The 14,637-nt window shown below is 38.9% G+C and overlaps 1 protein-coding gene across 1 annotated transcript in view; it reads right to left on the bottom strand.

Moving 5' to 3' along the window:
* Positions 1-14,637, bottom strand: part of LOC131219935 (probable LRR receptor-like serine/threonine-protein kinase At1g56140) — a 151,219-nt gene that overhangs the window by 127,254 nt on the left and 9,328 nt on the right. The window contains exons 2-7 of the mRNA XM_058214921.1: positions 12,034-12,208; positions 10,043-10,114; positions 8,353-8,424; positions 7,550-7,621; positions 7,109-7,180; positions 2,287-2,358 (exon numbers count right to left, since the gene is read on the bottom strand). Coding sequence (XP_058070904.1) covers positions 2,287-2,358; positions 7,109-7,180; positions 7,550-7,621; positions 8,353-8,424; positions 10,043-10,114; positions 12,034-12,208 — 535 coding nt within the window. The remainder of the gene's footprint in view (positions 1-2,286; positions 2,359-7,108; positions 7,181-7,549; positions 7,622-8,352; positions 8,425-10,042; positions 10,115-12,033; positions 12,209-14,637) is intronic.

Raw genomic sequence — 14,637 nt, 5'->3', positions numbered from 1 at the left:
CAATCTTTCAAACACGTGCTGAGTCCCGACTCACTTGCACACCCGCTACGGATAGATGAATCAAATGAATTAAATGCGACTTGTCTGAGTTATTTGGACTCAGTCCAACCCATCCAGTTCGACACCATGACTCCGCCCGGACTGAGGCGAGTCAGGCTGATTCACTTCCAACTCAGGTGACTCACAACTAAACTCAAAAGCAGATGAGTTGGAATGGTAGTCTGGCCCACTATTGATTTCATACCATTTTTCACATATACCACATAGGTATCAGAACCCATGATTTAGTGTTGAAACCCACCGGTCTATCACTAACTCGAATAAACTTGAATCTCAAGCTCAATTATTACCTTATATGCCTATATATATAGGGAAAAGGTACTATGCGCTTGCGCTGATGGGACCGTCCCATGAGGTCGAGCTGTGTGGGCCCCACCAGATGTATTTTCAAATCATTTTAAGACATCAATCCAAGCTCGAGGTACATCCAAAGTTCTATTGGACCACACCAGATGAAACGGTGGGGATAATGACTTCCACTGTGGAAACCTTCTTTGGGCCTACAGTGATGTTTATTTTTCATCCAAACTTTTCACGAGGTCACAGAGACATGGATGAAGGTAAAAAAACAAATATCGGCTTGATTTTAAATTTATATGGCTCCCGAGAAGTTTTCAATGGTAGGTGTTCAATTCACACTGTTTGTTGCGGTGTTGGTTCACTTGAGCTTTTTTTTTTTTTTTTTTTTTGGGTTAACTTGTTAGTACATACCCATGTCAGTACACGCTTGAGCTTTGGATATGTTTAAATTTTACAATCTTTCCCTGAACTTAGATGATAAAATGGATGGACGGCGGGGATAAGACATATACATAATGGTGGGCCCCACAGAGTTTACTCAGTATACTATCTGCCCCTACAGGGTTTGGTTGCAAATATAATCTACCATGTGGGCATGATCCTTGTCGTTCATGTCAGGGTCCCACGCTATAGTTTCAGAGTATCTGAGATTTGCTAATTGCTATTTTAAAAATAAAACTATCCAATCACATCATCAAAGTGATTGTTGGCTCATAGTGGGACCCACAAAATGAAAGGTTGACCATCCTAATACCTTGCTGGACTTGCCCAACTATAATTCTGAATATCCACGTGTACAGAGCCTTGTCCATCTCTACACAAGCACAGTTTTGAACATGGCACAAGTGCGCAGATCCTACCTTTCAATAAGGTGGGCCTCACTGATTATATCTTCTGATTCAAAAATTGTAGGTTTACTCCTCAAGTGGGCCAGTCTACAAAAATAACTTCTCGGTAAAGCAATTTCTATCCGGCCATCCATTTGTCGTGTGTCCGCCCCAACTGGAAAAGGCCTGATCAGCGGATGGAAAGCTCCGATCCTACACACGTATGCCATTGTGGGACACGTGATTGCATATAGACGGATGAGATTTGTATTCTTCATTTGTTATGCCATCGAGATCAGTTGTGACAGTCCAAATGCTGATCAGATAATCCAAACCATTCAACTGGAGGCCACCAACGGACGGTTAGAAAAAAAAACTGCTCAGTTTTCCAAGTTCTACGGTTGTAAAATTACCTCTCACCGACTTCAGGAGTCCATAATTAGGACGGTCTGCAGATGATTGACCAATTCCTAGCCACCGATTGGAGGCATTGGTTGTACTTTTATTTATAACCGTCTATTCTCATCCTCAAAAGTCCTTGAAATCTCAGTGGTTATGATTATACAGACTGCCATGGTCTTTTCTGGCACGGCACATTTCATGCCAGAGCCAACGGATCAACCACGGGATTTATCACCGTGTATGAAGATGTAATGCTATATAAGATACAACTGATTGCACCAGATACAAACCACTGTAACAGTTAACCGCCACTTTGGAAGTGGTGATGACTCCTTCGCATACGACATGGCACTCACGTGGAGCTATCCAGACCATCCAAATTGTGAGAAAACTGTGGATTGATTATATAACCAAAATTCAGCTGATAAAGTAATCCTAGCCATCCAAGTGATGGCCATCGGATGAAAGGGCAAAAGTAAATTAATTAGTGTTACGAATTCAAAGGGAAAAGTCAGATGGATCCTATCAAACACTTGGTTTAATTTTATTTTTTCCCTTGCGCACATGCTTCCTCCATGAATGTTTCAGAAATTTGGATGGTCTGGATTCTCCCACAACCATGCCATGTGGACAGTTAACGAGTGATAAGTAATAGCAACAGCAGATATTTCGCTGTGGGAGAAGTTTCGATACTTACAGGGTACTCAAGTTCATTAAATTGCCGATAGAAGCTGGCAAGGGACCCGTTATGTAATTTCGTGACAAATCCCTGCAACAGATACAGAAAACACTTGTTGAGGTGTGAGTGAAGGTAGGACTCAGGAGGCCTATGGTTAACAAGTTTATCCTGAGTTTGTATGTAATAGACTGAACCCGATGTAGGGTGAGACCTGGCCCCATCAGTGCAAAATCTGGTCCGTTGACAGCCCTAGCCTGACCCGACCAGATGTTAACAACAATGCATTTTGACCCGTACCAGCCAAATTACTAGCTGGGCCCAATTTTTTTAAACACGTGCTGAATCAAGACTCGCTTGCACTCTGGCTGTGGATAGACGAATCACATGAGTTAAATGCGACTTGTCTAAGTTAATTTGGACTCAGTCCGACCCATCCAGTTCAACACCATGAGTCACCCCTGACTGGTGTAAGTCAGGCTGGCTTTGAAGAGCCATTTAAATGTAAACAAAGCATCCAGAAAGGGAATTTTACTCATTCCAACAACCACTTAAGGCTAACATCTTGCTGCTACCATACCACCGTAAAACAGTTTTGTTCAGCTATATCGTGTCTTTCTAGCTCTTGTTTTATGAGGAAAGGTTAAAAATAAAGAGTCCGACTAGTTACAGTGCACTTTTTTCCAAATAAATTCCAATCTTTGATGTGTGTGTGACATCCATCCCTGTCCTATAAGTTGGCCTAATTATTGGGATTAGGTTTTGCAAAGATCACCACATCCTTTCATCGAGTGGACCACACTTGTACTTTATTACTTATCGATGAAAAATATTGTTGTAACGGTGCGGGCTACCTAATTTGTGAATGGGGCTGATTTTGTACCTGCAGGTTAGTCGGGTGGTGGAGCCAACCTATAAGAATGTTGGATATAATTCTTTGGTTGGACAGTATACTTACGATTCAACTGGTTCGACTTAAAAGCATCTCGTAAAGAAAACTTAAAGAAAAGAAATGAGTAAATAAATTTTGCATATTAATCTCTACAATTTGAGTGGCAAATTTGAAATTTCAAGCCCAAATATGAGATTTCACAAGAAGAATAATTAAATATAATAATAATAATAATAATAAGAGAGTTACAGTTTTTGCAAACTTGTCAAATTCCCCAGCTCAGGTGGGAGAGAGTCAGAGAAGTTGTTTGAGCTTATATATATATATATATAGGTTGGATGGAAAATAAACACCACGGAAACAGCATAGTGGCCCAAGGAAGTTCTTAATGGTAGGGCCTTCAATCACCACATTTTCTTAAAGTATGGTACGCTTGAGATTTGGATCCCATGACCGGAGATGATCCGGTAATCCCGTAAAACAGATGGATGGTGTGGATATAGTTTACACACATCAAGCTGCGCCCAATGGTAAGGGTGGCACCATCTTGGGTGAGGCCGGGGCCACAACTAATCCACCCCATGATGATGATCATCTAGATCAAACAATCAGATGGGTCTGGCTCAAAAATCATGTAGGTTTACTCCTCCAGTGGACCTGTGTACAAAACAAACTTCCAGCGAAAGCAACTTCTATCCAGCCATCCATTTGTTGTGTGTCCGCCCCAACCGGAAAAGGCCTGATCAGCCGATGGAAAGCTCCGATCCTATACATATGCCATTGAGGGACATATGTTTGTATGTGGATGGATGAGATTTGTATTCTTCATTTGTTGTGCCATCGATATCAGTTGTGACAGTCCAAATGCTGATCAGATAATCCTAACCATCCAACAGGAGGCCACCAAGGGACGGTTAGAAAGAAACTGGTCAGTTTTCCAAGTTCAACGGTTGTAAAATTACCTCTCAACGACCTCAGAGTCCATAATTAAGACTGTCTGCAGATGGTTGACCAGTTCTTAGCCACCAATTGGAGGCATTGGTTGTACTTTTATTTATAACCGTCTACTCCCATCCCCAAAAGTCCTTTAAATCGGTGGTTATGATCATACAGACTGCTATGGTCTTTTTAGGCAAGGCACATTTCATGCCAGAGCCAACAGATCAACCACTGGATTTATCACCATGTATGAATATGTAAAAGCATTATAAGATACAACTGATTGCACCGGATACAAACCACTGTAACAGTTAACCGCCCCTTTGAAAGTGGTGATGACTCCTTAGGATAACATGTCGTACTCATGTGGAGCTATCCAGACCATTCAAAATGTGGGAAAACTATGGATGGAGTATATATCTAAAATCCGGATGATAAAGTAATCCTAGCCATCCAAGTGATGGTCATTGGGTGAACGATTAAAATTAAATTAACGAGTGTTCCAAATTCAAAGGGAAAAGTCAGATGGATCTTATCAAACCCTTGGTGTAATTTTTTTCCCTTGTGTATGTTGCATCCATGAATGCTTCAGATATTTGGATGGTCTGGATCGCCCTACGACCATGCCATGTGGACGGTTAACAAGTGATAAGTAATAGCAACAGGGAAGCCGATTGCATACTGAGTAAACTGTGTGGGGTCCTATGTTATTTATTTATTTTATCCACTCCGTTAATCCATGTTAACAGATAATTTTAGATTTTAATCCCAAAAATGAAGCAAATTAAAATTTCAAGTGGACCACGCTACAGGAAAGAGCTTGATTGAACCTCTACCATTGAAAATTTTTTGGAGGCCAAAGAAGTTTTGGATCAAGCTGATGTTTGTGGTTTCTCTTCATCCATGTCTTTGTGATCTTATGAACAGGTTGGATGACAAATAAAAATTACTTTGGACCCTACGAAGGTTGCAACGGTGGAAATCATTATTCCACACTGTTTCCTGTGTAATGGTCCACTTGACATCTGGATTTACTTCAATTTTGGGATCAACCCCTAAAATTAGCATTAAAAATGGATGGACAGTGTGGATAAACCACATACATTCACAGTAGGCCCAACTGAGTTTACTCAGTACGAAAAAAGCGTACTGAGTAACTCAGTACGCAATCCGATTTCTAGCAACAGCAGATACTGTGGGAGTGTGGGGGTGTGTGTGCGTGTGTTAAAAAAAAAAAAAAAAAAGAAAAGAAAAGAACAAAAAAGAAAGAAGAAGAAGAATAAGAAGAAGGAATACTGTGGGAGAAATTTCAATACTTTATGGTCCAACCTGGATGGACTTGAAATCTTCTCAAAAAGAAAATGAAAAAATAAAATAAAACCTACTGCATATTAATCATTATAAATTGGGTGGAAAATTAAAAATTACAAACACATCATATGACAATTTTGAAGAAGCATAATTCATATATATATATATTTACTTAGTATGAATAATCATAGGAAGTAACTCAGTACACAATCCGATTTCCATTCGAGCGTACATGTGTGGCCCACTGGATGGCCGAGCTTTGAACATGGCGGGAATCCCCATCCACATTTACAGCAGGATGCCGCAGGAAACCTACTTTGAATGTGGATAGAATTCAAGTCCACCACCATAGGAGACCTTGTTACGCAATCAACGAGAAAATAGGAGTTATGCTGAGTTTAGGACTCGTAAGTATAGCTTACAAATTGGTAAGATTCCAATTCCCAATGAAATTAGGTATCTTTCTGAACTGGTTATGAGATGCCGACTTGAAATCCAATCAGATTTTCCACCATAAATATTAATAAATTAAGGGATCAGAAATGATAAACATGCCATATAAGTAACCAAAATTGAACTGTCCGAAATTATGGGGCCCACAGTAAATTGGTCATAACCCCAAAATCAGATGGATCTAACAATCCTGAGCTCTGGATAATGGGCATTAGTGATCTGTTGAATTCAGACGATTATGATTTATTTTTATTTTTTTCCATTTTAATGCCCATTAAGAGCCATCCAAGTTGGGGCCTATGACGCTTCTTATAATAATAAGCTCTCACAAGATTTTCATGTTTCTCAAGTTAGCAAATGTTGAAGGAATCTCACCACCTAGCCCGCTGCTACTCATATATCAGTGAAAAACAAACATAAATCATCAATCCAATTATGGATATTTCTTGTGCGGTTAACAGCTAAAGGAATGCTCAAACCATCTCAAAAGAAGTTTAGTCAGACATATACATACACCGTAATTTGTGTAACATTTGCTTATACGAAACCTAATAAAAATGAAGATTGTTATTTATTTATTATTATTATTATTATTTACAAAAACTAGAGACCACCTTATGGTCCAACCGGCTGGACTTGATATCTTCTCAAAAAGAAAAAGTAAAAGTAAAATAAAAGCTACTGCATATTAATCATTACAAAATGAGTGGAAAATAAAAAATTACCAACACATCATATGGCAAATTTGAAGAAGAATATATATTTTTTATTTTTTATTTTTTTTTAAAAAAAAGAACTTATGGCTGTTGCAGGCCTGTCAAATTCCCACACCTCGTGTGGGATAAAACTAAAGTAAATGTTGTCGCTTATATCCTTGAAAATAAAAAATAATAATAATTAAATTTTGATATTTATCAATGGCTAAAACTTGTTGCTATAGGCTAGCCCACCTAATGAGTGGATGGGACTTGTTTTTGTACAAGGCTATCCTCTTGGTGGAGCCAACCTATTGAAAGGGTTGGATGTCATATATATGAACATAATAGGTTGGAAATAAGTCATTGACCAGACAATAACTAATGGTCCAACTGGTTGGACTAGAAAATTAGTATGAAAAAGAAGAAAATAAGATTAGCGCATAATAATTACTATCAAGTCAGGTGGAAATTTTGAAATTCTAAACACATCATATGTCATTTCTAAAAAAGAATAATTAAATACAATTAGAAAAACAAAGCCAAAACTTACAGTTCTTGTAGACTTGACAAATTCCCCAGCTCAGGTGGGAGCAAACCGTTGAAGCCATTGCCGCTTATATACCTGAAAATAAATTAAATAATTATTTTTTGTCATTTAGCAGTGGCTAAAAATTGTTTTTATGATCTGGCACATCTAATGAGTGGATGGAAATTATTTTAGTACAAGGCTATCCTCAGGGTGCAACCAACCGATTAGAATGGTTGGATGTCACACTGACATGATAGGCAGGAACTTAATTCAGTAGGTGGAGAGTAACTTATAGTCCAGTTGATTGGACTCAAAACTTCTCGGAAAGGAAACGAAGAAAATAAAAATGCCCCATATTAGTTACAACTAAGTTGGTTGGCAAATTCAAAATTCTAAACATATCATATCGGCATTTCTGAAGAAGAATAATTAAATACAATTAAATAAAAACAACATAATTACAGTTGTTGCAGCCTTGACAGATTCCCCAGCTCAGGTGGGAGCAAACCCTTGAAGCCAACTCCCCTTGTATCCCTGAAAAAAAATAATTGATTATATTTTGTTATTTATCAATTGCTAAAATTTATTGTTACAATCCAGCCCACCTAGTGAGTGGATGATAATGATTTTCATGCAAGGCAATCCTCACCTATTAGGAGGATTGGATGTCATTAGCACATGATAGTAACTTATGGTCCAACTAGGTGACTTGAAACCAACTTGAAAAGAAAAGGAGAAAAAAATAAATTACTGTATAATAACCATTACTAAGCTGGATGGCAAATTCAAAATTCCAAAAACATTATATGGCATTTCTAAAGAAAAATAATTAAATAGAACTAACAAAAAAAAAAGGGCCAAAATTAACTATTGTTGGTAACCTCTAAACATATTGTAGCTTTAATATTTTTGAAAATAAATAACTAAATAGATTTTGCTTTTACTGATGCTAAAAATTGTTTTTGGTCTAGCCCACCTAATGAATCAATGGGAATGATTTTCTTACAAGGCTATCCTCCAGCCAACCTCTTGGTAAGGTTGGATGTTATAAGATCATGATGAGATGAAAATAATTCATTGGGTAGACAAGGGTAGACAATAGCCTATTGTCTAACTGGTAGGACTTTAACCTTCTCAGAAAGAAAAAGAAGAATATAAAAATTGATGCCTATTAATAACTATGATGTTGGTTGGAAAATTAAAAACTCCAAACATATCCATGGCACTTCCAAAGAATGAATAAATAAATAAATAACAGAACTTACAAGTGCTCCAGACTTGGCAAAGTCCCTATTTCAGGTGGGAGCGAACCATTGAAGTTATTGCCGCTTATATCCCTGTAAATAAATAATTAATTATGTTTTGTTATTTATCAATGGCTAACAACTGTGGTTATTTATCAAGTTGGAGCAATCCAGGGTTGTTATTTGGCTTATAGCAAGCCCTAAAAGTTAATAATTATTTTTTTAATCCTAAGAATAATTGGAAACACTGCAATAACCTTCGTCATTTTTCTATCATCTAAGAAGTGAAGGTGCAGCTGGAAATAAGCTTACTTGTGGTGCAGCGAAACCTTTCCTGTCAACATGCCACTTGCGTAGAAAATCCGTACCATGCCAATGTTAGGTCCCATGATGAAGATCATCTAGCTTTGAAATTTATGCAGGTCCGATCATTAAACTGGCCATGCCTGGATGTTGAGTTAGACTGTCCGTTATCTACTCATTCCAACAGTGCGACCCACCTAGTGAAAGGTTTGGCCTGATTTTCGTCCTAGGTGTATCTACGGTGGAGCCTATAAGTTTGAATGGTTTGGATTCCCCACAGAAATGGCATCTTGGGATGAAAGATGTGGCTTCACGACAAGATGTGCCCCACTGATTAACTTTGAATATGGCACAGGTGCTCAGATCTGAGCTTTCCATAAGGTGGGCCTCACTTATTAGATCTTCTAGCTCAAAGTGGACCTGATTTTTTTCCAGCCATCCATTTCTTGCGTTACTACCCCAACGGTGAAAAGGCCTGATTTTCAGACTAGAAGATCTTCACAACGTCATCAGCGGACAAAAATGCATGCCCCGATCCTACACGTATGTCACTGTGGGACATGCGATTGCATATAGACGGATGAGATTTGTATTGTTCATTTGACGTCCCATAGAGATCAATCGTGATATCCAAATGATGCTGATCAGATAATCCTAACCATCCAACTGGAGGCTACAAATTGACGGTTAGAAAGAAATTGGTCCGATTTCCATATTCAACTGTTGCACAATTAGATATGATTTCCCCCCTGGTGAGTTTTAGTGTATGAGCCATCCAGAAGGGGTCCATGGTTAGGACGGTCTGCAGATGATTTATTTATAAAAGACACGTTGCATTGGGTGTATCCTAGCCACCAATTGAAGGCATTGGTGGACTTTTATTTATTACTGTTCATCACCATCCTCAAAAGTCCTTGAAATCGATGGCTAGGATCATCCTGACAAGTGCAGTACTTTTTGTTGCGGCAGATTCCCTGCCTGGCCGAATAGATCAACCATCGGACTTATCACCGTGTATGAAAGTGAAAATCTTTATAAGATACAACTAGTTGCACCAGATACAAACTATCGGGCGTTAGGAAAGTGGTGGTGACTTATCCAGCTACCATGTGGCACTCGTGTGCAGCCATCCTGACCATCCAAATTGTGGGAAAGCTTTGAATGGGTGCATATATCTAAAATAGAGCTGATCAAGTTATTCTAACAGTGCAATTGATGCTTATCAGATGAACGGTTACAAGAAAATTAATGTGAGTTCCAAATTTGAAGGGAAAAATCAGACGGCTCCGGACCATCCAAAAATCAGATGATCCACGAATGTTTTAGAGATTTAGTGAAATTAGTCAGTGGTCCGGATCGCCTAACAGCAGCAGCGGATATTTTGGTGCAAGAGAAATTCGATACTTACAGGTAGCGCAGGTGCTTAAAACTGCCGATAGATGATGGCAGGGAACCCACTATGCCAGTTAATGACACATCCCTGCAAGACATAGAAAACACTTGATGACACATGACACGTGTACAAGACCTAAGGGGCCCCGATTGGATGCTGACAAGGTCAGTAGCCACATGGCTGCCGAAGTGACGTCACTGAGCTCTCTGGACCTACATGATGCCTGTGTTTTATTCGTACCTTCCAACCATTTTTAGAGATCGTTATATTGCATTACAAAGAAAATGAGATCGATCTAAAGGTCAAAGGACCCACCATAAAAAAATAGTGGGGACAGTTACATCCACCGTTCAAAACTTCTTAAGGTCCACTATGGTTTCCGATGAAGCTGATATTTTTGTTTTCACTTCATCTATCCCTACTTTAACTTATGAATAAGATGGATCTCAAAAATACATCACCGTGGGCCCTATAAATGCTTAAACGGTGGATGTGACGGCTCCCACGGTTTTCTGTGGTGGGTCTGCTTGAAATTTAGATCAATCTTATTCTCTTTGCAATGCAATAAAACGATCACTACAGATGGTTGTACCGTATGGATACAACACATGGATCATGGTTGGGTATATAGAGATTGGTGACGTCACTTCAGTAGCAATAATGTCAGTATCCGATCCGCGCCCAGACCAAAGGCATTCATCAGGCAGGGGGCTAATTTGTAGATTCCCTAGGTAAACTAACAGAGCTTTGCCTCTAAATTGATAGGCCACAAATGTAATTTGAATGTTTGCTAGCCATACGCTTCTTTTTTTACATGTGTGGACCACCGCAGGAGTAGATCCATTGAATTTCTGGGCAAATAATATAGTGGGCCTGATTGAGTGAGCTTAGGACTTAAGAAGGTGATGGTTAAGAATTTTAGCCTGGGTTTGCATGTAATAGGCTGGCCTGACTGGAACAGTTCAGAATCCGGGCCTAAGCCAACTCAACACCCACCCTAACATCCCTGGCTCAACCATTTCAGATATTAAGAGCAATGAGCTTAACCCTAACTGGTCCAATTATTAACCAGGCCCAATCTTTTAATCGAATCAGATGAGATAAATGCGCTCGTCTGAGTTGATTTGGATTCAGTCCGACCCATCTAGTTCCACACCATGACTCACCCCTCACTGGCGCGAGAAAGGCCTATTCCCTCCATTTTTTGAATGAGTCCCGGCTCGACTTGAGACCGGATGGCACGGTATTTCTGTCCAGTACTTTACTCCGCCACATTGTAATCACCCATACTCAGGCATTTAGAATGTGTACACGTGGCATGTATTAACTCAAAGAAAACGCCAAAAAACAAAGACCCAGTGAAGATAATTTCTTTTTTTAAAGTTGGATTGATTGAATGATCATAACCTTTGATTAATGAATACTTTTCTTTAAAATTCAGACCATTGAATGGCTTTCATTTCAGCTCTACATCAAATATCCACCAAGCAGCCACTCAAGAAGCTAAATAAGCCTAGGTTTTGATCCAAAATCCATTTGAGCTGGGTCCAACATTTGGACGGTTGATCTTAGTTACTCGTACGCCAGTTTTACAAATTCCTAGTGCCTGAGTTTAAACTACCACACTATGCCAGAGCATCAAACCGTTTCGCAAACTAAATTTTTCCGGAAAAAAAGGGCTGAAGATACCGTACAGATTTGTCAGGAATGTCAGGCTCCGGTGTTCTTCCGGAATTACCCCTACCGTAGTCCACTCCCGCATACTCGTGAAAGCAAGAAGAACAAATATAAGCATGGGCCGAAGGACTACCTGAACTGGTAGTCCTCTACCCCTTTACACACACGTGGCATATATCCTCAATGATCCAAGTCATTCATCTGGTGGTTCCCTCTATGGATGAGCCATCAAATTGATCAGGAAATCCTAGACAGGGAAGGCCCACCAGATGGTCCACTTGATTAATAATATTTTGGCACCAAGTTGGCATATCTGAGTGTGTACGTACATTGCGGTTATGTGGCAGGTGCCTCCACCGTTGGATGGGCATTCACAGTTGATCCCAGGTTTGCTGATTGTTGATGCATCAACGGCAGTCCCACTACATGGGTTTCCACTTATGTTCCATTCATTAGAAGGTGCAGAAAGACCCCAGCGTTGGAAAATGGCATTAAGAGCGCTTGCTGTCCATACACATGAAAATTAAAAATTAAAAATAAAAAATAAAAAGTAAATAAAAAATAAAAAATAAAAAAAAAGAAGGAGAAGAGAGAGTTACTTGAAATTCAGCGGGTAAACTAGAAAATCAATGAGGCAAACTTGAAATTCAGCGGGGTAAACACAAAAATGCGAACTTGAAATTCGGCGGGGCGAACTAGAAATTCAGCGGGGCAAACTTGAAATTCAGCGCGGCAAACATGAAATTTAACGGGGCAAACATGAAATTGAGCGAGGCAAACATGTAAATATGTATATGTAAGTATACAGGGAGAACTTTTTCTCCCTTACATTTTTCTCTAATACATAATTATATAAATATGTATGTATAAGTATATAAAAATAATTTTCTATCTTTTAATTCATGACTTTGTCTATGTATTTAACAAGCATATCTCCTAAATTAGAATGATTTACTTAACTTACTGCATATGATTTTGGGGTAGGAGAAGCTAATTTAGCCAACCAACCTAGTTATTTTCCAAGATTCCATTGGGTCGATGGTCGAAAATCCATTTTATTCAATTCGTGGTCAATTTCAATCACTTCGCGGTCAAACTGGAAATTCAATGGGGCAAACATGAAATTGAGCGAGGCAAACATGAAATTGAGTGGGGAAAACTAGAAATTCAATGGGGAAAACATGAAATTAAGCAGGGCAAACATAAAATTAGAGCTGAATGTCATGCGGGTTGGTTCGGGTTAGTGCTCAACCCTAACCCAACCTAAGGTTCTTATACCTAAACCTTGACCCAACCCAACCCTGAGTTGGGAATTCTCAACCCAAGCCCAACCCAAGAGGGCTCAACGGGTTGATTGGGTTGATCAGGTGTATACGTGCTAATATTTTTGTTATTACATTAGTTTATTATATTTCAATATAGGACTTATGTTTTGTATCTATGATTTTATTAATTATATAAGTGATTATTCATTATAAAGAACTTCATGTTTTTTCTTTAAAAAACCAAGCTAAAATATAGGATTACTCCTTTAAAAAGTCATGTAGCATAGCACGTAAAATATTTGAGAGAGAGAAATCCGGCATATCTTGTTAGCTTGAGTCCTTGGAAATAACATAAACAAATGAGACCCGACATCACTAGTGTACCTTCTACACAAACAATCCATACTCAATTATAATTTATAAGTAACTAATATATTGATCGGGTTCGGGTTGGGTCGGGCAACCTGAGACCTCAACCCAAGCCCAACCTAAGTTTTATCGGGTTGGTGTTTGTATAGCTCAAGCTTGAGATCGGACCCGATATATCCTGCCCGAGCCCAACCCAATGTCGAGTCGATATAGGTCGGTCGGGTTGAACCCGCCCAACTTTCAGCCGTACATAAAATTGAGCAGGGCAAACATGAAATTGAGTGGGGCAAACATGAAAATTAGTTGGGCAAACATGAAATTGAGCGGGGGAAACTAAAAAATCAGCGGGGCAAACTAGAAAATCAACGGGGTAAACTAGGAAATCAGCGGGGCAAACATGAAACTGAGTGGGGCAAACATGAAATTCAGCGGGGTAAACTAGACAATCAACGGGGCAAACTTAATAGATAATTTCATGGCTTGAGCCGATAAATCTAAACGTATCCAATGTTCAAATAGACCACACCAAATGAAATTTTGAATTGAACTTCTAATGTTGATCATTTCTTAGGGGCTAGAGACGTTTTGGATCAAGCTTATAATTGTTTTTTCTATTAATCCATGTATGTATAATCTTATGAATATGTTTGATAACAAACAAACATCACTATTGGGCCCACTATGGTTTTAACGGTGGAAATCATTATGCCCACTGTTTCCCATGATATGATCCACTTAATCTTTTGATATGCTTTAATTTGGGGCTAAACCCGCTAAAATTAGATGGAAAAATGGATGGACAGCGTGGATATACTACATACATTCAATGTGGGCCCAATTGAGTTAGTCAGTACGCTCCCTTTATACTAAGGAAACTCAGTTGGGCCCACATTGAATGTATGTAGTATATCCACGCTGTCCATCCATTTTTCCATCTAATTTTAGCAGTTTAGCCCCAAATTGAAGCGTATCAAAAGATCAAGTGGATCATACCACGGGAAACGGTGGGCATAATGATTTCCACCGTTGAAACCATAGTGGGCCCAACAGTGATGTTTGTTTGTTATCAAACCTATTCATAAGATTATACATACATGGATTAATAGAAAAAATAATTATAAGCTTGATCCAAAACTTCTGTAGCCCCTAAGAAATGATCAACATTAAAAGTTCAATTCAAAATTTCATTTGGTGTGGTCCATTTGAACATTGGATACGTTTAGATTTATCGGCTCAAGCCATGAAATTATCTTTTAAGTTTGCCCCGCTGATCGTCTACTTTACCCTGCTGAATTTCAA

The sequence above is a fragment of the Magnolia sinica genome, chromosome 12 (genome assembly GCF_029962835.1).
Source record: "Magnolia sinica isolate HGM2019 chromosome 12, MsV1, whole genome shotgun sequence".
Classification (NCBI taxonomy): domain Eukaryota; kingdom Viridiplantae; phylum Streptophyta; class Magnoliopsida; order Magnoliales; family Magnoliaceae; genus Magnolia; species Magnolia sinica.
Note: the sequence above shows the minus strand (reverse complement) of the source record. Positions and strands in the feature narration are given on the sequence as shown.